Source organism: Dipodomys merriami, unplaced genomic scaffold (genome assembly GCF_024711535.1).
Source record: "Dipodomys merriami isolate MVZ:Mamm:240054 unplaced genomic scaffold, mDipMer1.0.p SCAF_2, whole genome shotgun sequence".
Taxonomy (NCBI): Eukaryota; Metazoa; Chordata; class Mammalia; order Rodentia; family Heteromyidae; genus Dipodomys; species Dipodomys merriami.
The window spans coordinates 20516094-20543250 of NW_027203381.1; the positions used below are offsets into that span (position 1 = coordinate 20516094).

A 27157-nucleotide genomic window follows, 5' to 3' on the forward strand; every position below is an offset into this window, starting at 1 on the left:
TGACAAAGCCTCTTCTGTAATCACCAGTGCTTTAGATGGAAGGACAAAAAAGTCTAGATGTGTTCCTGCATGTGGAGCCCAAAGGTGACCCTCAGAAACAGCCAGGGAAGAATATCAGGTGTTGAGTGGACTGGGCAGGAGTTTGTGGAGAAATAGCTCACTATAAGTTGACACTTTGGGGAAGACTTGGTGGGAAGGAGTGACTGAACCTGGTAGATGGGAACTGGGTAGATGTACACAGGACAATGACAAAAGACAGGATGAGTGTATGAACAATGAGGTAGAGGTGAGAAAGTGGAAGTCCAGCTGAGCACTGAGCATCTCCTAGCTGAGCTGTGGCTGGTGCTTTCCAGCAATGGATGACTTTGTGCAAAACCAGTGCTTTGCAGAGGACTGGGTTTAGTCATGACCTTGAAAGTCAGGCCGAGAAACTTTTACTGTTTCCTGAGGTACTCAGACACTTCCAGATTTAGAAGGAAAAGCATGAAAAAAATTAAGCTGTCATTTTTATTCTTGGAAATTTTACAGAAACCCTTGCCCCCTCTTCTACCCTTTCCATCTCTGCCTCACCCCCAAACTGGGTTCCCTCAACAACCAAAGAAGGAAAACAATAAACAAAATCCATTAAAATACTTTCAGGCTCATTGCTTGATTTCTTTCCTAGCATTTCCTTTCAGTACTCCTTCCTACAACTTGATCATCTGGGCTTGTTTCAGAGTTTAAGTGCTATAGCTATATATTTAAGTGCTATAGCTATTATATTTACAAATTGATGAAATTTGACTATGGTTTGCAAATTGGAAAATAGTGTAGTCATGGAATGAGGCCTTAAGTTCAAATCCCAGCCTCACCAAGCAAAAAGATAATGTTAAAGCAATAATAGTCATCTGCTATGTAAGGACATTTCATAGCCAATGACAAATGGCATATTTGGTGATGGTCTCCTAAGATGATTTCACCTAGTGATGTCATAGCCATCTTAGTTTGTGTAATTATACTCTGTGGTGTTCACATGATGACGATAACAAATTTCTCAGAATGTGTCCCCATCATTAATCAACCCATGACTATTGTGTTGTTTCCTAATTGGATCATTGCACTACAATTATATGGAATGTTCTTGTCTTGGAGAATTCATGCGGAAATATTTAAAGATGAAAGAGCGTAGTTAATGGCATTTATTTGCAATGGATTCAGTACAAAGTAGCAAGAGGGAAGGAGAGTGAGCAAGACAGAGAAAGAGAATAATTCAGGAAATAATGCACCTAAGTGCAGAATTTAAGTGAAAGTGTGCAGACTTGCATTTGTACTATTTCTGTAAGTTTTCTGAAGATTTGAAACAGTTTTCCAAATAAAGAGTTAAGAAAAAAAAAAGTGTAGCAGGAAGATTCCCTTCCCTTATGGAGTCCCAGTATTATCTACTTCCTCCATGCGTTTGATTCTCATAGACATATATGTAGTTCCATCTTCCCAACCAAAGAGGGAGCAAGTTCAAGATTTCTGTTTCTGTGGATCACTTTGGATTTCTACAGGACTGGCTAGCAGGTGCTTAACTTAAAAAACAAAACTTGTGTTTGGACACACACAAGCCCAGGGTGTGAGTGCACAGAGAGATATTCCCTGCAAACAGAGAGACATTCCCTGCAAATGTGGGCATCTAGACAATCTGTCTTTTCCTCTGCCTCCTTCTCAATGTCACCATCACCTTTCTTCTCCTTCCACCTTCCTGGATATAACAAGAGTGAGACTATCCCCTGGCAAGAGCAGGTTTAAACACACACACACACACACACACACACACACACACACACACACACACACACACACACACACACACAATATGGAACAAATGCTAGACTAAGGAGCTGCATCTTCCATCATCCCCATCCTGGTTGCTTTGGGTATTATGGTCCACCTCTGGAGACTCAGCTTCTTAGGAGAGTAGAGCTGACAGGTGGGGGAGGAGATAGTAGTTCTCAGTCCTCACTGACTGCTACTTTCACCCTTCCTAGACAGACACCTTCACCATCTATGCCATTGACCTAGGGGCTCTGACCAAGATTCGGATTCGCCATGACAACACAGGCAGCAGACCAGGCTGGTTTCTGGACAGAATAGACATCACTGATATGAACAATGAGATCACGTGAGTAAGGCTAGGGAAGAGGGAAAGAGACCATACCTGACACTGAGAGGGTCTCGGCGAGGGGTCTGGGGTGGGTTGAGTGATGTCTGAAGTGAAATTGGGTTAGCTGTGACCTGCCATTGCTAGCAGTGTGGATTTCATATAGGTAACAAGCCAGTGGGCTTTGCCTTTCTCCTTTCCTTCTCATTAGACAGGCCCCTTGCTCTGCCAGATAAGAGTTTGGGAGAATACCTACTCAAGTAGTGCTTGCCCATCAATTCTGATGGTTAGACTTTTTAGTTCCTATCAGATTCCAGTGGCCCGGTGTTCCCTGTCCACCCAGAAGACTCTTCATAAAAAAGAAGTCAACTATTAGCACCTGGTTTTATCATTGAAGGACCAGTGATTAACAATGGTTTCTGTAAAGGCCATGTAGAGAATATTTCCAGTTTTGCTGGTTTCTCCTCAGAATCCACTCTGCTGGTGATGCACAAAAGCAGCTGGAAACTAGGTGCTGGTGGCTCACACCTGCAATCCTAGCTACTCAGGAGGCTGAAATCTAAGGATGATAGTTCTAAGCCAGCCGGGGCAGAAAAACCCATGAGACTCTTATTTCCAATAAACCTCTTAGAAAAAACCAGAGGTGGCCCTATGGCTCAAGTAGTAGAGCACTAGCTTTGAGCACAAAGAGGTACAGGGACAGTGCCCAAGCCCTGAGTTCAAGCTCCAAAACCAGAAAGAAAGAAACAGCAGCTGGAGCTGGGCACCCTCAGTGGCTCATGCCTGTAATTCTTGCTACTCAGGAGGCTGAGCTTTGAGGTTGGTGCTTCAAAATCAGTCCAGGCAGGAAAGTCAGTGAGACCCTTATCTCCAGTTAGCTACCAAAAAGCCAGAAGAACAGTTGTAACTTTCAAGTGATAGAGTGCTGATTTTTAGTGAAAAAGAGCTATGAGACAGCACCTAGGTCCTGAGTTCAAGATTCACTACTGGTACAAAAAAATAAAGAGCACTAATGTAACTGTAACCTCTTATTACCTTTATAATAATAATAAAAGCAGCTGGCATGGTACCTAAGCGGAAAGGCACAGCTTTGTTCCAATGAACTTTATTTATGGGGCACCAAATTTTAAATTTCATACAATCCTCACATACCACAAAATATTGTTCTTCTATAGGCTTTTTCCTCCCCCAACCACTTGAAAATGTAAAATCAAGCGAGGCATGGTGACCCACACCTGCTTAGGAAGCTGAGATTCATGAATTGAGGCCAGCCTGGACTACTTAGGGAGACTCTGCCTCAAAAGACCAAGAAATAAGTGCAGATATATTTATAAGGATTAATCTATATTATAAATATAAACATATATTTTAAATACAAAACCTATGTTTGGCTAGTAGAACGCACACCAACAGGTGGTAGGTCAGATTGGTCCCTGTCAGACACATTCACCACTTAAAGTAGGCCAAGAAGCAGATGTGGGATCCTTCCCAATTAATGCCAGAGCAGGACCATCAGTATGGAATCTGGTGTTTTTCCCACCCTCTGGCCACATTGCCTCTTGTGCAGGAAGGGCCGGGCAGTAATTGCGAGGAAGGAATCCCCTCCAGGGGGAGTAGAGTGGGCAGAGGATAGTATGCCAGCCCCTAGGAGGGCTTCAGGGTGCCTGAGGGCCTGCCAGTACCTGAGATTCTGTGAGCACTCAATAAATAAATATTTGTCAAATTAAATCCACTTATCGGCCTGTGGCCTGTCTCTTGGAGTATAGCTTTTTCTCTTCCCACCTTGTCCCAATATTCCAAAGGGACACAAGCATAGCTTACAGATGGTCCAGGGTCATTGGTACCCATGAGATTATTGTGGTTGGCACATGACTGGGAACCAGAGTCTGGCCTGGGTGCTCTCCCCAAGCTTTCGTGCTCAAAGCCAGCACCCTACCACTTGAGCCATGCCTTCACTTCCAGCCTTTTGGGTGGTTAATTGGAGATAAGAGTCTCGCTGACTTTCCTACCTGGGCTGGCTTTCACCTGGGTAGCTAGGGTTACAGACGTGAGCCACCAGTGCCTGGCGTTATTTCCTCTCCTGATAAATGCATGTCATGATGCCAGCCTGATTACTTCTCAAACTGTTCTGAGAACCTAAGGCTTTGGGACTTGAAAAATATAAAGTGCTGTTGAAGTGCAAGGTTAGAAACAAACTGAGAACATCCCGCTTCCCTTCCAGCTCCGTCAGTGCTAGTTATTCTCTGCCATTGATTTGACATTCTGGTCCAGCCCAACAATTTAAAAATTATTGTAGCTTTGTAATCTAGTTGAATATCTGTCAGCACTTGTCCTCTTTCTTTATTCTTTAAAAATATTAGCTGTTCCTACCTTTTTCAAATCAAGACATTAAGTGATTTGAAAGAAAAGAAAAAGAAAAAGAGAAAAGAAACAAAAAAAATCCCTGTTGGAATTTAGATTGTTCTGCCATTAAATATATGTATGAAGGTCTACATATTTAGAATGTTAAGTGCTACCTCTTAGGTAGTCTTTTCCTCTTACCCAGCTGTTCCTTTATATATCTTGGTAATCCCTTATAATTTTCTACATCTAACTGCTACACATTCTGGTTAAGTTTGTATTATATTATATTTTTATTGCTCTTGTGAATGAAATCTTCTCATTACTCTTCTTTTCCCCCCTTTCCCTCTTTCCTTTTTTTACCCTGCTCTTTCTTTCTTCTTCCCCTCTTCCTCTGCCTGATTCTTTTCTGTAGGTTTCACTGGTTTAGACTTGGTTAATAAAGAAAATAAACAAAACAAAACGAAAACTTCTCCAGTAAGGCTCTTTGCCAAGTCAGCTTCAGTAACCTTCACGCCACAGAAGACTAGAAGAACAGATTTTCTACTGCAAATCTCCTATCTTTTGGAGAGAGACTGTCTCTGCAGTACTCTGGGCTCTCTGGGCTCTCTCTGGCTCAGGAACCAAAGCTCTGCAGGCAGGAGTCTTCGAGAACACAGACATCATCCCTCACCTGCTTTAGACCAAGTCAACAACCTCCCTGGGATCTGAACATCCTCAAATCTTCCCTGCCTCTCATGCTTACACCATCTTTACCACTCTACAACTCAGGTCCTCCCAGTGTCTAAAGCAGCCAGGGGGTCAGGATCATGTTATGCTTCTGCTTACAAACCTGCCATTTGCAAGACACATGCCCAGTGATCTGCCTGGCCTGAAAGGTCTGCCCTGTGCCCCCTTCTATCTCTTTATCTTGGTTGCTGTCTACTTCCCATCGTACTTATTCCTTGCTTCCCTTTAAACCCAATAGATATGGTCCCTCCCCCTCGAGGCCTTTGCATTGGCTGTCCCTCTCCCTGTCTGTCCTTCCCCCATTAGCTCATTCACCTTTCTTAGGCAGTCCTGCTCAGATGTTACTTTTTCTAAGTGAGGCCTAGCATGCCCCTCTCCCTTTTTTTTTTCTCCTTCTCTGCTTCTGTTTTCCTGGGTAATCTGACCTATAATAAACTGGTGTATTTAGCCTTTATTATCTCCCTGAAAATGGCATTTTGAGTAATAACTTTCTTTCTGTGTTACTGCTGTGGCTCCCCAGTACCCAGAAGAGAGCCTGGCAGAGCACTATGTTCTTGTCATTATTGACATCGTCAGTTTATTTATATTTGACGTTCTCTTGCTTTTAGCTTATACCCCAATGTGGGAAATTCCATATGAAATCATTTACACTTACAACACTCAACTCTGCAAACTCCTCATTCAATGTTTTACTTTGAAGTGAGGTTTTTATTCATAGTCCCAAGCTCTGACTCAAACCTTGAATAAACCTCCCGCTCATTCTGGACCATCTACTTTCTTCCCCTTGCCCTACTCTAAGCATTGTGGTATGCCCTGAGCATACTTAGCACCAAGTACCTGCATGCCTTTCTCAAAACACTCCTGCTTGCTTACGCCCATGTTCCCTGAGACCTGCTTGAGCAGGATTGGTGGAATACAGTGGCCCATCTCCGCTAACTTCCACGTGTGTTTGTTGGCAATGAGAACAAGGAGGCCAAGCTTCGAGCACCCATCCCAGGCCTGGCTCTGCTCTGGTTCTGTCTGTCTATCCTCTGGTATTGCAGCTGTGAGTGTGACGGGGGCCTTTGAAGTCCTTTGTGACGGGGGCCTTTGAAGTCCTTCTGCTGGTGTCTCTGGGAGAATGGAATTTGTGCTCCACTAAAGCCAGCAGGCTCCTCTGCCTGTGTTCGAGGGATGGGAATGGGAGGCTTTGGGCCTTTCCTTTCTGTTTTTCTGACTTTATTCCCTCTCTCCCTAGTTCACCGCCCCCTCCCCAGCTCTTTCTTTGTGTCTCTGCCTCACTGACTTCCCTTTCTCATTGTCTCTGCCTCACTCTGACTCCACCCTCTTTTATCTCTTCTCTCTCCCATAATTTAGAGTTACAGCCTATTATTCAGAAGTTATTATTTGGTTGAATGAAACTTTAACTTTCCCATTCATCCATTTAAAAGCTGAGAAGTAGAACAGTATTCATTTTTATGTGCAAACACTGATTTAACGGTCCTTTCACTCATACTACCCTAGGTTGAGCTCCTCCTGCCTCTTTAGTCTATGTCCATCAATATAAAACTGCCCCTCCCTACTTATCTGAGCCCACCTACGGAGCTCTTGCTCACAGACTCTACTTGAGAACATGCCGGTGTCCGTGGTGTTAGGAAAATGGAGGAGAAAGGAACAGTCAACTCAGTCTCAACAGGGTACGACTGTGTTGAGGCACAGCAGCAAGGAACAGAGAGCTTCCTGTGGGAATCCAGGTTGTGTGAGGGGGATGGATTTGGGGCCGGGCTTATGGGGGTCTTAACAAGGAAGCAGAAAATAAAAAACAGGTTACGATCTCTTGGGGACCAAGAGCAGGCACCTTTGGCCAGGCCCAGAATGGAATGCTCTACCTGGGGTGAGGGAACTTACAGCTAAGCCCAAGTTGGAATGACCTGCCTGTGCTCAAGCATATGAGCATGTACCTGGTGCCTTGCTTGCCCTGGGGAAATAAAGTGGGGGTCAGCCCTTCAAGTGGTACTGAATACCTTAGGAAAATGGGGGCCTAGCTGGAGGCCAGAGCCTCAGAGCACACTGCCCATCCTTAGACTAGTCCCCAGTGGGCCTTTATCTATCAGGGCAAAGGGGGGAAAAGGCTCAAATGGAATGCAATGAGGGGTGATTCTTGGAGCTTGGGAGCTAGAGGAGAGGTGCCCAGCCTACAACATCTGGAAAGTCCAGGCCTGGCTGAGGAGAAAGAAAGGGAAGGGAAACAATATCCACAACCATAATAGCATTGCAAATTTTTACCAAGAGCCTTCTTCTCACCATACAGGTATGTCCGAACTATTGGATGAGATATACATGAAAACATGTCCAAAAGGCAAATATTACCGAGACTCCTCAAAGACTAAATCTGGCAACCCTAGCACAGAGAGGTAAAGGGACTTGCTCAAGATCACACAATGAATAGTAGTGTTAAATGAGAATTCAGTCACGAGATATGGAGAAGCCACACTTTGAGAAGTCGAATCAGGAGTCTTTATTAGAAAGCCAGCAACTGCAGGCAGATATGTGTCCCCCCAAAACTTGCAATTTGGAAACTGAGCCATGAGGGTAGCAAAGGAAGAGCAGAAAAGCAGTCCCAACAAATCAGATCAATTCTAATGGAGAACTGAAGAGGAACACCATGGTGACCTGCAGAGAGTCAGAGACATGAGGCATGGCTCAAAATGGTGGCAGAGATGATTGGGGCCTAAAGAGGGTCATGGTCAGGGGGCAGTGTCACAGGGAGTTCAAGAGTTCAGAGTCTTGAGCGTTCATGGTACAGGTCTGTCAGGTTCAGCAACCTATTGTCTAAGTCCCCACTCCTCTCTCTAGGAATTCAAGCATACTCATCTCCTGGAGGTAGGACTCCAACTCCAAGAGGTTTTGTAAATTCCTTATCATTCACCACGTTGCCAACACGGCACTAGTTAGGCCCAGAATTCTTATTTCAGCAGGAGAGCTGGGATTTATAGCCCCAGATGATCTGGTTACAAGGACAAGGCCGTGGTTACCCACTCTCCTCCTTCCCTCATCTTAGTCTACCTTCCTTCTGTCCAGTCCCTTCCATCACCAATGGGTCCTGCTTCTTCTTGGAGAAGTGTGACTTTTACCACCCTTCCCCAGATGGCCCACCCATCTCTGCCTGCTCCTTAACCACACACTGTATGATCCAAAAGCAGAACTGGTTCCTTTAATCATGAACCCAGCACATGCATATGAAACATCTCTATGCACAACACTCTCTGTTAAAGTACTTCTGACTCATAAATTGATTCCAGAAAGGAAGTCCTTCTCCAAGATCCACCCAATATAACCTTGACTGAGAGTTTCTATGCTCCAGGCATGTAACACAGCTATCTTTAATGAGGTATTTGGAGACAATGTCTCCATGTTTGTTCTCTAGACAAGTGACTCATGGCTAATTCTCAGTGTGGGTAGGATGGGAGGCTGATGCTTTCAGGGGCAGATAGGGAGAGTCTGGGCTTGATAAAGGGCCCCTCATTCTCAGCCTGAGACTTCTCTTTCGTGAGACCTTTCCAAGAGAACATTGCTAACCTTCCCTTCCCCATCCACAGGTACTACTTCCCATGCCAACGCTGGCTGGCAGTGGAGGAGGATGATGGCCAGCTATCCAGGGAGTTGTTGCCAGTGGACGAGTCCTATGTGCTGCCCAGTGAGGATGACGAGGGTGGGGGGCATGGTGACAATAACCCCCTGGACAACATGGCGCTGGAACAAAAAGGTTTTCTAGCCTAGAGCTGATTTTCTCCTTTCAGCATCCTTCCTCTATCTCTCTTCTTCCTCTTTGGGTCTTCCATCTGCCTTTCCTTGTTCCAGGCTCTGGACACTTCCTCCTCTGACAATCAGGCTATCCTGCCCTCTTATTCCTCTATGGCAAAGTTGAGTAGGTCAGGGGCCAGCAATGGTGGTTCACACATGTAACTCCTAGACTCAGGTAGGGAGATAAATAGGGGGATTGCAATTTGAGGCAAGCTCGGCAAAATCTTAAGACCCTATGCACAAAATAAAGCAAAAAAGTGTTGTGATTTAAGTAGTACATGGATCTGCCTAACAAGCATAGGATACTGAGTTCAAATCCTATTTCTGCAAAGAAAATTAAAAAAAAAAACATAGAGAGGCTGAGGTAGGGATATATGTTCCTATGTGTGTAGCACAAGGTTTGGTATAAAGCCCATGGCTGTGAATGGAGATATTGTCAGGAAAGGAATTATTGAGCTTCCTGCCCCTGCATCATCTTCCTCCTTCCAATCACATTTAGTCTCCTGATGCATTTGTGCCTTAGGCAGCCTTCCAAAGCCCTGTGGTGCTTGAGCTCTCTTCCCTGAAATGCTTCCCAGCCTGGAGGAGGGTCACAAAGGTCAGCTGGCTATGAACTTCTGACTCCTGTTGCCACTCATTGTCTCCCCTAACCATCTTGTCACCTCTGTTGATGGACCGTTTTCCTATGTTAGTGGAGACAGGGAACATTATCTCTACCATCTGAAAATTTTCAATGAAAGGCAACTGCAGAACAACACGTACCACAAGGAAAGCCATTTGTTGAAAGGGCTTCCATGACTGTAGACGCATGTTGACTGTTGAACGTGAGGCTCACAGCTTTAGGATTGGAAGAGCTGGAGCAATGAAGACAGAGTGGTAAATACAGGAAGACTGTTCCCTTCATGGAACTCCAGAGCCATCTCCAGCTCACTTCTCTATGCTTTTCTCCTGCCAGATAAATCAACTACATTCTCAGTGACCATAAAGACTGGGGACAAGAAGAATGCAGGCACAGATGCCAACGTCTTCATCACACTCTTTGGCACACAAGATGACACCGGTGAGAAAGTATGCAGGGCCAAGCGTCCCCCATATTCCTCCCCTGGAGCATGAGCCAGAAGTTTCCTAGGAAACCCTGGTCAGGCCTTCATCTCCCAACTGATTACAGCCCTTGACCCCACCAGGTCTGTTTTTCCTACAAAATCTGCTTTGCTGTTGACCAGCTTTCTCCTATTGTTCTAGTAGCAGTGAAACCCTAATCCTAACTCCCCCTAACACCTTCTAAAAGTAGATGTCTCCAGTTTCAGTGAGGCTCAGCTTGGAGACCCTGAGGTCTTCCCCCTGTGAGATGTGCTTGGAGTCCTAGAGTTAGTTCAGAGCTTCTGCACAGGAACTCCAAGAAGGTGGTGTTTAATGTTGTGATGGCCATCCACTCATGCCAGTCTGCCTGAGTTTTGCAGGGGTCAGTTTCTCAAGCAGTCATCACTCATTAGTGTGCCACCCTGTGAGTCCAGACCCCTAGAGAGTGAATGGTCCTGATTCTTCACTATGAGCTGCTTGTATCCTACTATATTCTAGTGCTAGTGGAGATACTGGTTCTGGGGCTTCAGTGATTGGCTCAAACTTCCACCTCATCATGAGCAATGTACTATGAGCAAGATGCATGGCCTTTTTGCAACTTCATTCAGAACATTTGTAAAGATAAAACTAGTCTCATAGAGTTGTTATAGACTTAATGAAATTGAGCATGTAAAATATTCAAATCAACATTATACTCGATAGACAGTAATCATTATTATTTGATAGAGTACATAAAGCAAATAATGTATAATTAGACAATTAGGTCACAATGGTGGTTCCCAAACCATGGCAAAGGAGTTGATGAGCCCTAACAGCTGCATTTATTTGCTTAGGATTTTCTCTGTGTTTCACACATTCTTGAGCACTTAGCAGCCATCATCTTATTAAGTATTCACAATAATCCCACAGAGAAGACACCAAAATCACCTCTTCTTCATATTTTGGGAAACCAAATCTCAGTAACACCAAGTGATTTGTCTAAAACCACTAGATGGTAAGAGAGAGGGCCAAGCATTATACCAATGTCTTCCTGAGTTCGTGCACTAAAGTCAATCTACAAGTAGGCTGTCACTATCAAAAGATTTTTCTCCATGTGTTGGCTGAAAAGGAGGGGATATCTCTGAGTCTGGGACCACCTCAGATTTCAGACTATCGCCAGCGCTTGAGTCCTGGGAAGATTCTATGTGAGAGTGGGCTTGTGGGAGGCAATTGACATCATCTTTCTCTGTCCAGATAAGTCTCCAGAGAATTCTCATATTCCCTATTTCCTCAGGAGGTCCCTGTTTTTCCTAGTGAGTGTGGCCAGAGTAGTTTCGTCCTTGAATTCCCTCTTCATGTGGAGAATTGTGAAGGGTGTGGAAAGAGCAGGTATTGACTAGGAGCCTCACCACTCCCTCCAAGATTGTTATAGATAAGATCTTCATTTAGATATAAACTAGACATGAAAAGGCTTACCTCCTGCGGAAGGTTATTTCTTTAAGATCAGCAAAAGAAACACACACACACACACACACACACACACACACACACACACACACACACATACACACAACAGGCCTAACATACAGAGGTGCCCAATGGATGATAATTGCATAGTCTGGATTTGATAGAAATTTAGCAAGCTTGTCATTATGAGATGGGACAAAGAGGGTTAGGTCCAACCAGATTAGAATGGTCTCAAGGCTGTCAAGTTATTCTGGAATCATCTTATTGGCAGGAATAACCCTCCTGAAGTCCTCAAAGACCAACACCGACAAATTTGAGAGAGACAGCATTGAAATCTTCACAGTGGAAACACTGGATCTGGGAGACCTGTGGAGAGTTAGGATCGGCCATGACAACACAGGTCTGGCTTTCCTCCCCCTCCTTCCTCTGCTAGAACTGTAAGGATCATGGATAGGTCCCTATGGGCATCTGGGAAAGATTTGGATGTCATTTACCTTCCACAGTGATACAGTTTCTCACCCTCCTCACTCAGTAAAACCCTGGCTGCCACACAAACTCTAAATGGAGCAAGGCCTGGATGCTGGAAAATTTTCAAGCCAATTTCTAACCTAAGTAATTCTAATGTGCAGCTAGATTGGAAAGTCCTGATAGAACTCAGTGGTTCTGTAACTTGAATGTGTATCAGAATCACCTGAGGTAGAGTGCATAGAGTATTTAACATATAGATTTCTGGGCATCACCCCAGAGCCATTAATTCAGTAGGTCTGGGAAATGCCTTCAACATGTAGATCATCCAAGGCCTTATGTAGTACAGAGGCTGCTGGTCTGGTGACCTCATTTGGGGAACCACTGATCTAACTGGTCTTTTGCAAAACCCATGAACACGTCAGCCAGATTTAAAATGTGCCTATTCTCTCTGCATAAAGTAGGATTTGTTCTTGGTCCTTAAGCCTGGAAGGGACCTTCTTCCTAGAACTCAGAATTGTCAGGACTGTAGAGATAGGGTTCTTTGCTTGACTTCCATTTCCTTCGTTAGGCTGGAGTGCTCAGATTTCCCCCAGGAAAACCAAACACTCCTCTACTTATTCCTCTTCCCTTCATCCATCATAAACTGAGCCAGTGGGCTGTGAGCATCATCCATGGATTGAATAAAATGATAAAGCCTTTGTGGGCATAGGTCCTCTTGGGCATTTTTGGGCTCCCTGTTTGGAGCTCCTCCCACCCTGCATAGCATACCCCCTTGGTCAGACTCCCCTACCCTTCTATCATTTCTCTACTGTTGCTAATTTCACTGATAAAGCTCAGAGTGTAAGCCGGCTCTGGCCAGTGCACATTTTCACAGGGGAAGGGGTGACACGGGACTTGGGAGGGTGTGGCTCTAGTGTTAACCATCCAGGGGGAAGGATGTTTGGAGTTCCTGAAGACACTCACAGGAAGATATCTCTGTACAAGCCCCTGAGGGGTTCTGTGTGTGTCTCTCTCCAGGAAAGGCCCCAGGCTGGTTTGTAGACTGGGTGGAGGTGGACGCTCCCTCTCTTGGAAAGCGCATGACATTTCCCTGTGGCCGCTGGCTGGCCAAGAATGAAGATGATGGGATGATCGTCAGGGACCTCTTCCACGCGGAGCTTCAGACAAGGCTGTACACACCATGTAGGATCATATGCAGTGAGGCTGGCCTTCTTCAGGGTCCTCATCACCTGTCACCTCCCCCTCCAATTCCTTATCCAGAATTGACTGGGCAGGGCTCACTTTGAAGACTGGACTCTCTTGTTCCTTCCCCAGATTTATTTACTGAGTTGGAGAAAGGAGCAGAGAGCCTGCCTAGTCTTGGATCAGAAGATTCATTCCAAACTCCAACCTAAACTAACTAGTGATCAACAACACACAGAGAGCCTAACTTCTCCAGGGATCAGTTTTTCTCATGAGCAAAATAGACATAATGCAGGATGATTAGAATATTCCAAAAGAATGGTTTACTGGTGAGGAATTAAGATCAACACCTTTCACATTATTCTAGGTTTTGGGGGGAAGAAATAGTTACCATAAGAGTTTTCTTCTGCTGATGGTAGTAGTAGGGAGAAATCCAATAAAAGGACAAATGGAATTCCCTTTATTGGACAAAGCAAAGGAGGAAAGAGAGTTTGGTGATGTTTTACATTTCCTCTCCACTGTTATTAGCCAAATATTCATATTAAATCTTTACATATGTCTATGTGTATATTAAATATTAATCGAATTGAGATCAATCAAATAGTAAAATAATCTGTCTGAACTTGTAGGCCAGTCATGGCTCATACCTGTAATCTGAGCTGCTTAGGAAGTGAATACAGGATGAACGGGGGTTTGAGGTAGCCCATGTAAAGTCAGTATGAGACCAAAAAATAAACAACCAGAAAACCCCATCTAAAGAAAAAGGCTGAGAGCATAGTTCAAGTGATAGCAAGCACAGAGATCTGGGTTCAGTTTTCTTTTTACTATTCTTTTTTATTTTCTTTTACTATTTCTTTTTACACATTCATCTACAAACACAGCAACCAATAAGTGTTGCAAAAATTCATCTTAGTGATATGCAATGATGTTTTCCATTTGATTCTATTCAATTCCGTATGCTTTTTAAAATACCGATGACAAAGCCAGGCACTGGTGGCTCACGCTTATAAGCCTAGCTACTTAGAAGGTTGAGGTGTGAGGATCTCGGTTCAAAGCCAGCCCGGGCAGGAAAGGCTGTGAGACTCTTATCTCCAATAAACCACCAGAAAACCAGAAGTGGCGCTGTAGCTCAAGTGGTAGAGCATTAGCTTTGAGCTGAAGAGCAGGGACAAGGCCCAGGCCCAGAGTTGAAGCCCCACGACTAACAAAAAAAAAATGCTAATGACAGCTCACTAAACTCAATCTGTAGTTGACAGTGCATTGTTTTATACAACTGGTTTCAAACTTCGGTATAAAGGATTTGTTGGAGCCATTGTGCAGACAGCTGAGGACCAGGCTGTTTCTTTACAGATAATGGAACCTGTGGCTTTAGTTTAGGATCAAGCTTGTTGAGTTCCACACACTATGTCCTCACCAGTGTGCTGCAGTAGTTCTGCAGTGTGTGACGCTCACAGACCCTGGCCAGAGGAGTCAGGAGTTTCTGTAGACAAGACTACCCCCTCCCCTGCCATCGTTGCTAGGCAACTATATATGTTCCAGGTCCATAGGTAGCAGCTTCCCATGAAAGGATTCAGGAGGATGATGCTGATGAAGAACTTGTCCTCATCTATATTTGTCTTCTATTCTCTCCTCCCCTCTGAACTTGCCCTCTTGACCACTCCTGTCAGTTGTCCCTTATGAGATCACTCTCTACACCAGTGATGTCTTTGCTGCTGGGACAGATGCCAACATCTTCATCGTCATCTATGGCTGTGATGCTGTGTGCACCACACAGAAGTTCCTGTGCACCAACAAGAGGGAACAGAAGATGTTCTTTGAGAGGAAGTCTGCCTCCCGCTTCATTGTGGAGGTACCTGGATCAGTGGGCTAGCCACCGAGGGGGCAACTTTTTCAATTTCTCTGAGCTCCAGCAACTCTAGCCAACCTGAGGAACAGTGAAGTTTGTCCTAGCCCTCCAGACATTTCAGGATCAAAGGCATGATGGGTAGCTAGGACCTGGGAAGATGATAAGTATGAGACCAACACGGCAGCTCCAGTCCTTCTACCACACATCCATAGATGGAACAAGGCTTCCAGACAGGCTGAGGCTGGGGTATAGGTGGGTTTGAATCTTACTAGCAGGACATAGAGCTCAGCTTTTAGGTGTCAGCTTCCTAGCTTCTAGTCTTTAGATGAACAATTTGACACGAGACCATCTTTCATGTTCCAGAACATCTTCTCAGGTCTGGACAAATAGAGCTTCAGTTCTTCCATGTTTACTCTGGATGTTGGGACCAGCACATCAGAAGCCCATGTGCTTTTCTTCAATACAAACTCAGGGCTTCTGTTCTGGATTCCCCGCCATGTGCTAGGCTGAATAGGAAATACAAAAGAAGGAGAGAATCCAGACTGCTTGCATGTTTCTACTCTTGTAAAGTATGAGACTTGAAAACTCGTGTGAAAGTTGTGTCTCTCCTGTCTATGTTGCTCTACCTCTCTACTTCTGATAGGTCTTCATGTCAGTCGTCTATGCAATTAGGGACTTCAGATATCCACACAAACGACATTCTCTGCTGATTGATACCATTACTGACCATGTAGGTGAGAGAAATGAACATACCAGATGTATCTGTAGCTACTCACTGATCCCTCACAACAGCCCAGTGCTGTACTGATTCCTGGGTAAAGTCAGGGAAACTGAAGCACAGAGGAATTTAGTGGCTAGGAATTTTGTGAGAGAAGAATCTAAGTCCAGGAGGACTGACTAGAATATAGAATAGAGAAGGAAGAGGCTTCTGGAAAAAGTGGCTTTCAGCTGAACATGGAAGTGGACATAAGCAGGAAGAAGGAGGAAAGGCACTCGAGAGAAAACGGCATACCCAATGGCCCAGATGTTGGGGGAAAGGCACTTGACTTGAGGGTTGGTCAGAGGGCATGGAGTAGCACCATAGGACTCAGGTGGAGGGCAGGAATGAAGCTGCCAGGAGCTTGGGGAGCCTAGTGGAGGCACATTCTTTATTTTCTGGTGGGAAATATCCTTATCCTTGGTAAGTGATGGTCCTCGTCCATTCCCTCTCTCAGAGCAGTCGGCATTTGTGGGAAATTCTGTCACCTTTATTGAGTCTTAACAAAGAAAATGCAAGGCTGACTCATGTATTCACACAAAGCTAACATTTCACCACTGGAGATGGCGTGGTACTTGAGTCATCCGAGCCTGATGCCGTCAGAGGCCAAGGCTGCGGTTACACTTCTGCAGAACACTCGGGGACTTTCATCAATGAAGTCCTTATTAACAGACAGCTATAATTTGCCAGTAATTTGTTGCTATTTTTTCTTTTCACATTTCTCATGGGCTTGGGGAGTATGAGAGCTTAGAATCCAATGTAAACGTGTTGTCTTTTAGTCTCTGCCTCTCCGGCCTATATGTCCTTCCTTTTCTGATTGATTTTTCACTTGAAAGGTAGAACACTGGATGGAAAGTCATTCCTGACTCTGATTCTGCCCCTAACCCCTAACTAAGCCATTCCTTTTTCTCTGTAGCCCATCTTAAGTGGAAAGGGCTGGCCAGGAAGAGGACAGACAATAAGGGCTAGGAGGTGCTGAACCCTTCACACCTGCTAGTCTTGTTCTAAAAACTTGATGTAGATTAACTCACATGAATCCTCATGGCATTTCCAAGAGAATGGTCCTCTAATCATTCCATATCACAGATGAGCAAACAGTGGAAGGAAGGTTAGAAACATGCTCAGTGTGGACATGAAACAATAGAGCTGGGATCTGGACTCGACAGTTCAGCTTCAGTGCCTTTCCTGTTAATGCTACCATGTCCCTGGAGAAGGTCAGGGTCCCTTCTGATGAAGATGTCCTCTGAGCCCATCTCTGAGGGCCCTCTCTGTGGGTAGCACTTCCCTGAAGGCCTCCAGGCTTTCTGAGCGGTAACAGCTAAGACAGCCACCCAGTACCTACAACTGGCTGGCTGTGGGTTAAGGTCATAGAAGATCCATCCAAGACAGAGACCTAAACATCTATAAAAAGATGTGACAAGGAAAGAAGGGGAAAAAAGCTTCTGAACACTGGCCTTCACTGGCCTTACCAGGCAGCTGAGTCTTCCCTCTAAGGGGATCTTGTAGACCACGGCCATCACCCAGGCATCTGTGCTTCTCAGGGAGGGAAAGCCTCGGAAAAGTATGCTGGCCACTTATTGTCAGCTTGACAGCCCTGATATTTGTTTAGTGACTCAAAGCCCTCTTGGGGCTCACAACCCTCTATAAACCATGCTATGAGAGAACTTTGTAGACATTTGACCTTCTTGGAGAAATACAAAGGGCTTTCCAGAGGAATCAGTAGGAAGCAACACTGGAGCTGAGATCTGAATGATGAGATTGGGTGGTCAATGGATCAAATAAAGAAAAGGAAAGTGGAGGGGCTGGCAAAGCATGTGCAAAGACCCCATGGAAAAAGAATGTCAAGTTAGGAGGGGAGGCTATTACAGGTTGGAAGTCGGCCTGATAAAACAGGAGCACAGACGGAAACAGAACTCATTTTCTGATACCCAATTCGGTTCTCAAACATGGAACGAGCTGCTATAATAACAAGTCATAGAAGACAGAGACCAGGCTCCACCTGAAGATTGAGCCCACTTCCAGAGAAGCTAGAGTTCAGTGCTGGAGGCATGGCTGGCTAAGTGGAGAGCGGGGAAAAGAAGCATGGACATGCAGTGTGCAAGGGGTTGGCAGCGTGATAGGCTGGACAGTGGAGATGTGTTGGGAACGAGGGACTCCTGGAAGGTCAAAGGGGACTTGAGAGTGGATACCCTGGGAGGTGTGGTATGGAGGCCTTTCTCCTAATACCTGGTGGCTTTTCTCCTTTCCAAGTTAGAGGATGTGGGTGAAATCATTGAAAAAATCCGGATTGGCCATGATAATACAGGCGTAAATCCTGGATGGCACTGTTCACACGTGGATATCCGCAGGCTCCTCCCGGATAAAGATGTAAGTTTATGATGAGCCTATCCTTCTCTTCTTTTTATCCAATTCCAGAAGTCTTTTGTCCAATTCCAATTCAAGACAGACTCCCCCACTCACAACTTCCACTTTATTGAGATCAAATCTGAGGAAAAAAATTCACTCCCTTTATTCAGAGTGCAAGATCTAGCTCAGATGGCAGAGCCTTCTAGAACCTGATATGGTGGTCAAAGAGGAAAGTCTGAGCAGCCATGTCTCTGCTCCCCAGAGGCCATACTACTAGTCTGTTGCTGCTACTCCAGATCCACTCCAGAAGAAAACCTGCCTTGAATTACTTGGGATACATTCTGGAAACCACAGAACTCTACATCTCAATCATAGCTATGGAGTACAGAGCCCTTACCCACTGAACTTTAGTCTCTGGGATGAGATTTAGATATTTAGTTTGTAGTGACCCTGGCAACCCCATCCTTCAAGTACCATCTCCTGATACAGTTGTGCACACCCTTAAATTGAGATCTATTTAGGCAGGAAGGTTCCGCTACACTTTCCCATGGGCCCCATGATGTTTGTTCTTGGTCCTGACAAGTGCTAACATGCTAATGAACCACTGAGGTCAGCAGCTGCTACAGGTATGGTTTTCATCCTCACCTCAGGGTACAGAGACCTTGACTTTCCCATGTGATCGGTGGCTTGCCACCTCTGAGGACGACAAGAAAACCATTCGAGAGCTGGTCCCTTATGACATCTTCACTGAGAAATACATGAAAGATGGCTCCTTAAGGCAAGTCTACAAGGAAGTGGAGGAGCCTCTGGACAGTAAGTGTGGGGGGAGTTGTACCTAAGTATCGCAGGCAGCTCTTTGTAGAACACGTGCCCCATGCTAGGATGAGCCTTCTCATGCAGAAGGAAGCTCTGATTGTTACCTTCAGGCTGGCAAGAGGGAAAGTTATATAACCTGCCTAAGGCCACAGAGCTAAAAGTGACAGAACTAGCCCACTTATTTCCCTTCGAGGTTTATGCTCCATTCCCATCCTGACCCAACATTATTATAATAATACATCCAAATAGGGGTTGTCTCATGCCTGAGTTATACTGGTTCAATGATTCTGTTTATTTGGTGACCAGTTCATATGTGTTCTCTGCTTTCACTGGATCCAGCGGCTCTAAGTATGAGTTAAAGAACATCCTTGAGGTTGAGCTGAGTGCTTACCTAACATGCAAGATCCTGGACTCCATCTCTAATGCTAGAATAAAAAAGAAAAAGAAAAGAATGTATAGAAAAGAAAGGGAAAAGAAGAAATCTTTTTGACATAGCAAGAGCCATCATGTACTTTCTTTCCATTTTTGTGTGCAGATGTTGAGCTTCTAAGGCTATTGGCTGGTTTCTTGTTTTGTTTTTGTTTTTGTGTAAGTCTTGGGGCTTGAACTTAGGGTCTGGGTGCTGTTCTTGAGCTTTTATGCTCAAGGCTAACCCTCTACCACTTGAGTCACAGCTCTACCCTGGCTTATTGATGATTAGTTGGAGATAAAAGTCTCACTGACTTTCCTGCCCAGACTGGCTTTGGACTGAAATACTCAGATCTCAGTTTCCTGAATAGCTAGGATTATAGACATGTACCACCAATGCCCAGCTTGTATGAGTTACCAATGCCCAGCTTGGCTGGCTTCTTATATGTGTCAGTCACCTTTATGTGATCTTTACAGAATATGTACCACCACTCGCTTCTTATGTTTCCTCCTCCATCATTTGTTGGTGACCCCACTGAATCTCTTTCTAAATAAAGAGACCACTGAATGCTAGCTTCCTTCCTTGTGTCAGGTGGATTTCTCCAAAGCTCATTTCTCAGCCTTCTCCTCTGCACTGTGCATGCATGTGTGTGTGTGTGTGTGTGTGTGTGTGTGTGTGTGTGTGTGTGTGTGTGCATATTCTTCCTGCACCACCAGTCACCAGCCACATCTTCGTTTTGACCTGCAGCAGCACTTGTCAACTCCATGTAATCCACTTGCAATCCAGCTCTACACAGACTTTAGCTATTTCAAAAAATCAGCTGCACCTGCAAAAGCCAAATTTTCTGCCACAGATGAGATTCCAAAGACTCCTGTAGGCTTCTCCAGCAGGGTGTGTATACTGACCAGCGAAGCTTTGGAAATCCAGCTGAAATGTGTATAACAGTGCCTTCTTAGAAACACTGGAGCAGAACCCAAGATTCCTCAGAACTCTCTGCTGCCATGCTCAAACAGTTAAGAGACAAAAGACAACCAGGCACAGGTGATTCATGCCTAAAATCCTAGTAGTCAGGAGGCTGAGATCTGAGGATAGCAATTAAAAGCAAGCCTGGGAAGGAAAGTCTCAGAGACTTTTATTTCCAAGTAACTAAAAAATAAAAGCTGAAGTGCAGCTGTGCCCAAGTGGTAGAGTGCCAGCCTTGAGCTAGAAGACTCAGACCTTGAGTTCAAGTCTCAGGACTGGCATACACACACACACACACACACACACACACACACACACACACACACACACACACACGGAGCCTGGCACCAGTGGCTCACACCTCTAATCCTAGTGACTCAAGAGGCTGAGATCTGAGGACTGGGGTTTGCAGCCAGCTGGAGCAGAAAAGTTCTTGAGACCCTTACTTCTAGTTATTCAGGAAAAGGTCAGAGGTAGAGGTGTGGTTCAAGTGATAGAGTACCAGCCTTGAGTGAAAAAGCCAAGTGAAAGAACAACCCTGAGTTCAAGCCTCTGTACACAAAAAAGACATCCTTTTCCTTTTTAATCATTGTAAGTAAACGCCTGTAGCCACTGCATTTAGTCTAAGGCATATTATTTAGAAAAAACATGCATTGCACAGTAGCACACCTCTCCCAACCCCAAATTCCATTGCTATTCAGTCAAGGGACGAGTCTCTTGTCTACTTGGACCCCAGAGGATGCCCTGGACAGCTGTCCCAGCGGCACACTTAGGCTGTTCTGGATGAATCACACACCACAGAACCCACTCTGCACTTGGTGATGTTTCTAAGGAAACATCTTTTCCCTGACAAGCTGTGTGGCCTGGGTGGGATGGGGAGGGAGGAGGATCCAGAAATAGCGAGGTCTGGTCTAACTGCATTGCTCAGCACCCAGAAGCTGAATCAGTTTTTCTAACTCCCAAAGGACTGGAGAAAGAGGTGGGGGCGGAGTGGGAGAGTTGGAAAGCCATTTAGTCACAGCCCCTGGGGACACAGCATCCCACTGTGGGACAAGGGCTCTTAGAAAAGGAGTCCTAACAGGTCCGCCCACCTGTGATGATTCTGCATGTGGAGCCGGCCTGAATGCCACCAGAAGTGTGACTTAGACACTGTTGTGTCTAAGCTGTGACAAGATTCTTAATGTTACCTCATGTCAGTGTTAGCCTGGCAGACTTGGGTAATGCTGGCTCTTTTAAGCAACAAAAGGATGATTTCATCTACTCATGCAGCATGTGGAATGCTGGCTGGGTTCTGCATGGAGCTGAGGGGGGTGGGAGAGACAGTGCTCTCACTAGCTTCTACTTGTATTGGGAGGTTCATAATGAATCAAAGGACTTTGGAGACTCAGGGGCTGAGAACAGGGAGGGGGAAGGTGGGTGGGGAGGTTTGGTAAAATGGTGGAGGTGCAGAAAGGTTCAGAGTTCGATTTGGATGTGTGAACATGTGACGTTGGGGTCTCATCACATGGAGATGGCTACAGGTGACCAGAGTGGGAAGGGAACCGAGTTGTCTTTTAGGAGCCAGGAATTCAAGAAAGATACTCTAGGCTGTGAAAAATGAGAGCTAAAGGATGGGGGTGGAACAGGGAGGTGTGGAGACCACTGGCTGGGCTGAAGTGAGGAACTCATAAAGTGAAGCAGCATCCTGGGAGGCAGGGGAAGGGCATGATGCTGCAGCACCCAGGAATCACATTGTGGGTTCAAGTGTGTCTGTAGCCAGCGGTGTAAGCAGCTCCCACACATTGCTTTCCTAAATCAAATGGAGGTGCCTCTGCAGAGAGTCCTAAGCAGGACCAGACCTTCTTGGACTGTAGATCTGTCTTCTCAGACCTAAAGTGTTGCCATCTTTCTCTTCCCTTTGTCTTTCTGCTGTCCAGTTGTGCTATATTCAGTGCAGATCTTCACAGGGAATGTTCCAGGAGCAGGGACGGATGCTAGGGTCTACATCACCATTTATGGAGACCTGGGAGACACAGGAGAGCGCTACCTTGGCAAGTCAGAGAACCGCATCAACAAATTCGAGAAAGGAACGGTAGGAAGGGCAGTCTGGGTTTACCCCACATTCCTTCCCCTTCCCAGGTCCAGCCATCTTGGGGCCAGGGATGTGAAGAAACTTTGGTTTATCTACTCAGAGCTGATGGAGCAACTCCTCTTTTTAGCATTTCAGGGTCCTTATAGATTCTGGATATCACCTCAATGCTTCACACTATTTGCCAACGTTCATAACTGGCTTTGTATGGCCTGTCAGTTATATCCCCAACAGACCACTAGGTCTATTTCTATAATGTCCCACCCTTTCTCTTGTGTCTATACCTTTCCAAATGTTTGCTCACTTACATGCCCATAAGCTGATAGAAAATAGATAGTGCCAATCTATGGTTTCACATTTCACATAAAAGGCATCATGCTATAAAAATACTTCTTCAGCTTGCCTTTGATATTCAGTGGGATGTCCTGGAAATCTTTCTATATTATATTATTCAAACATAGATGGATCTGGCTCTTCTTTGTAACAAGCACACACATCCATCCCACAGTGAAGGCTGTGCCAGAGTTTTTAAGCTATTCCCCAACTGGTAGACCCCCCAGATGGCTTCCACTTTCCCACTGTAGAAGCAGTCCTGCAACAAACATTGTGCAGACATCTTCCTCTAGGACAGATGTGAACAAGTGGAATTGTTTGTCTCAGGGTGTACCTAATTTTACTCTAATGAACGCAGCTATTTGCCAGTGCTTCAAGTCATTAGAAATGAGCCAAGCACCCCTGTCATGACCTTAGGTCCCACATCCACTCACCTAGACTCCACCTTCCAAACCTCCATAGGAAGGCTGGGGATGTGGCTCAGTAAACACCCATAGACTTATCCCAAGAGAAATGTGAGCAAAGGCAATTTACTCCAAGGAATTATACACACTGTATGTGTATAATTGTTCACTATAAAATGGGGCCATTGTGGAAATGAGGTCTTGAACTTGAACACTAAACAAGTTCTAGGTATTTGGGATTGGTGTGCTCATTGACTAGGAAGGTCGATTCAGCCTCCAAATCAAGGATGATCCTAGAGTTGGAGAGGAGATTGAGCTGAGTTTCACCCTCACCCAAGTCCTCATACTTGATTTCTCCAGGCTGACACCTTCATCATTGAGGCTGCTGACCTGGGTGTCATCTACAAGATCAAGCTCCGCCATGACAACACCAAGTGGTATGCAGACTGGTATGTGGAGAAGGTAGAAATCTGGAATGACACCAATGAGGATGAGTTCCTGTTCCTCTGTGGGCGCTGGCTGTCTTTGAAGAAGGAGGATGGTCGACTGGAGAGGCTCTTTTATGAGAAGGTACAGGCAAGGTGGTTGGGGTTTTGGCTCAGCCATGACTTGTCACCATCTTGATAGCTGAAGAATAGTCCATTGGTCAGATGGAACTTGAACTACAATGGGATGGGGTCATGCTTTTCTGAACAGGAGTACACTGGGGACCGCAGTAGCAACTGCAGTAGCCCTGCTGACTTCTGGGAGATCGCCTTGAGCTCCAAGATGGCTGATGTAGACATTGCCACGGTAACAGGGCCCATGGTTGACTACGTTCAGGAGGGTCCAGGTAAGCCAAGCAGGGAGAGTTTTAGAAGGTGAACAGGAAACATGGAATTAGTTTGAAGCTGTTCTTGGAAAAGCTGTTCTTTAGTCCAACTGTTGTTGATGAATTCAGTTAATGCTTTATAATTAACAGAATGTTCATATGGAAAAATTGCCTGTTTTAATCTCCCAACAACCCTGGGCAGAAATTAGCCCCCTAGTCAAATGGAGAAGCAAAGGCTAAAAGATGTTGGGCGATGATGTACCTGTGAGGGTGTCTTGGTATACTTTGCCCTTATTCAGACTTATACCCAGAGAACCTGGGACCACCAGACACAAGCTAATAGCAATGGTGAAATCCTCGCAGGTCACCGGCCCACCACTCAAAACCTTCAGATACACAAAACAGGCTATAGTGAGTGGTAGTGGCCAGGAGAGAAATTCTAGGCCAGTAGTTTGGAGACTCAAACTCCATTTCTGATTCTGACAATGTCTTAGCTTCATTTTTTTCCTTTCTTCATGAAATAGTACCATAGCCAGGGACTACTGGCTCATGCCTCTAATCCTAACTACTTGGGAGGCTGAGAATGGGAAGACTGCCATTTAGGGCCAGCTTGGGCAGAAGGGTTCAGGAGAAAGTTTCTCAATTCCTAGCTAGGTGTAGCAGTGTGTTCTTGTCATCCAAAGCTAATATTGGTAGGATTGAGGAACTGGGTCAACACCAGCATAAAAGCCCCCAAAACTCAGCCTCAACAGAGAGGAGCTAGAGACAGTGATAAGCACCTATGATCTCAGAAAACGAAGTAGGCAGATCAAAGCTCAGGCACATGGCTAAGACAGCAGAATGTGAAATCCTATCTCAAAAATAACCAGCCCAAGACAAGGCTGGAAGTGTGGCTCAGTAGTAGAGTACCAGACTAGCAAGAATAATGCCCTAATTCAAACTCCAGTACCACCACAAAACAAAAACAAAAAATCAGCAGAAAGAAAGAAAGAGAGAGAGAGAGAGAGACAGACAGACAGACAGACAGACAGACAGATAGAGACACAGAGACACAGAGAGAGAGAGGGAGAGAGAGAGAGCGAGAGCTCACACAAAACAGCAGCAGCAGCAACAAAAACCAATAACATAATTTCTGGTAAGCTTATTTTATAAGACCTATTTTGAGGCAAGGCAGCTCCATATTTGTCTATGTATGTAAATGCCTGCCTTCCTACTCAGTTGTCTTAAACATGAGTATGATTGCCATGATATTCCCCCACTTCCAGGACACCATTGGTGGACCTGTGGGGTCAGACAGAGAAAACCAGTCTGCATCTCACCTTCTCACTGTGAATAAGACCCTATTGGGGTTCTCCTTGAAAATATGAAACAAGGCCACTCACAGGTACAGGAAGCAATGCAGGAACCCCCAGCCAGGAAGGACTAATCTAGAAACTTTTCAAAGAGATGGAAATCATATAACCTCACCCAACTACACAGGACAGTGTCTCCCACTCCACTGAGGAAGATGAGCCAGAAGAAAGTTTCCCACTGTATCAACTACTAACTGCAGAGGACAGAGACCTAGAGATACCAGCTTACAGAAACTTAGAATTTTCTCTTGCATAAAAGTTCAAAGGTAGATCACCCTGGGCTCATTCAGCAGTTCCAGTAAACTCAGGGACATAAGAGTCCTTCAACATGGTCACTCCAGAACCTTTAGAAATGGCTTCCATCCTCAAGATGACTATTGGAGCTCCAGCCATTACATCCATATTCCAAGCAGAATAAATGGAAGGATAGGGACATAAGGGTATTTCTTCCAAGAAAGTCAGACTCAGATTTTCCCAGAAATCCACTTGGCAATAACTACTTACATATTAGAACCACCCTATGCCGGGAGATTGGACACTGAGGGGGTACCTAGGAATCTAAGCCATATTACCAGGACATATTTTTAAATATCATTTTAATGTCATTATTAAGGTGTTGTACAGAGGGGTTTTCCCATAAGTTAGGTAATGAGTACATTTCTTTTTTGGACAATATCACAACAGGTATTTGTTGTTGTTGCTCATTTTTATGTGGTACTGGGGCTTGAACTCAGAGCTTTTTCACTCAAGGCTCACATTCTACCACTTGGGTCAGAGCTCCACTTCTAGCTTTTTGGTGGTTAACTGGAGATAAGAGTCGCATGGACTTTCTTGCCAAGGCTGGCTTTCAACTACAATTCTCAGATCTCAGCCTTTTGAGTAGCTTGGATGACAGGCATGAGCCACTGGTGCTTGGCTCCTGAACACGTTTTTATGCTGACTAATCTGGTTTGACTCGGAAACAGATGTCTCCCCGCACTCTCCCTCACCATGTTATATATAGGATACATTTTTATTACTTCTTCCCCAGACTCCTACTTTTATGAGACCTTGCTTTTGCCAACTGTGATCAGCTTCTCAAGCATCTAACTCCCCATCTTAGTGAACAGTTATTGTTCTTACTCTTCTTTACCTCACAGGGCTAAGTACAATTAAGATAATTGGTCAGGAAAGCTTTTGGAAGCTTGACTCATCAAAGAAGTGATGCGCACACTCTTGGGTTTTCGTGTTGATCTTCCCACTCCCTCCATCCTGGAGAGTAGATGGGCACCACAGCGGGTACACAGTCCATCGGGCAGGTTTCATGGTTTTGGTTGCTAAACTGGAAGCTGAGGTCAGGGCACTCCAGAGGTCATTTCCAAGTCTACAAGGGACAGTGCCCTTGTCCTGGGACAGTGCCCTTGTCCAGCTGGGCCCCTAAATCTCTTGCAGTTATTCCTTACTATGTGTCAGTTACCACTGGGAAGCACAAGGATGCAGCTACTGACAGCCGAGCCTTCATCTTACTCATCGGGGAAGATGATGAGCGCAGCAACCGCATCTGGTTAGATTACCCTCAAGGGAAGAAGGGTTTCCGCTGCGGCTCTGTGGAGGAGTTCTATGTTGGAGGCTTAGATGTGGGCATCATCAAGAAGATAGAGGTACTGGCCCTGGGGCTTTGTAATGGTGACCATTCTAAGGAAAGGAAAGAGCTGACCAGTACAGGAAGGCAGACAGTACAGGGCAGGCAGGAGAATGACTGGAACCCTTCAGAGCAAGAAGGGAAGGAAGATCTGGGCTCAGCCACCTGTGAGCTGGGTGACTTCGAGTTACCCACCCACTTTGGGCCCCTATTTTCCACATACCCAAGAGAAGAGCTGCGTGTTTTATTTTCTTGGGCAAACAAGTTGCCACCGATAT

The 27157-nt window shown here is 45.3% G+C and overlaps 1 protein-coding gene across 3 annotated transcripts in view; it reads left to right on the plus strand.

Annotated features, from left to right (window-relative positions):
• Loxhd1 (lipoxygenase homology PLAT domains 1) overlaps positions 1-27157 on the plus strand; it is a 135903-nt gene that overhangs the window by 79411 nt on the left and 29335 nt on the right. For all 3 annotated transcript variants that reach the window (XM_070028633.1, XM_070028634.1, XM_070028635.1), the window contains 12 exons: positions 2013-2146; positions 8773-8939; positions 9933-10037; positions 11775-11903; positions 12989-13153; positions 14821-15002; positions 18007-18123; positions 18753-18915; positions 22207-22361; positions 23456-23665; positions 23792-23927; positions 26690-26898. In XM_070028633.1, the coding sequence (XP_069884734.1) occupies positions 2013-2146; positions 8773-8939; positions 9933-10037; positions 11775-11903; positions 12989-13153; positions 14821-15002; positions 18007-18123; positions 18753-18915; positions 22207-22361; positions 23456-23665; positions 23792-23927; positions 26690-26898 (1872 nt within the window). The remainder of the gene's footprint in view (positions 1-2012; positions 2147-8772; positions 8940-9932; positions 10038-11774; positions 11904-12988; positions 13154-14820; positions 15003-18006; positions 18124-18752; positions 18916-22206; positions 22362-23455; positions 23666-23791; positions 23928-26689; positions 26899-27157) is intronic.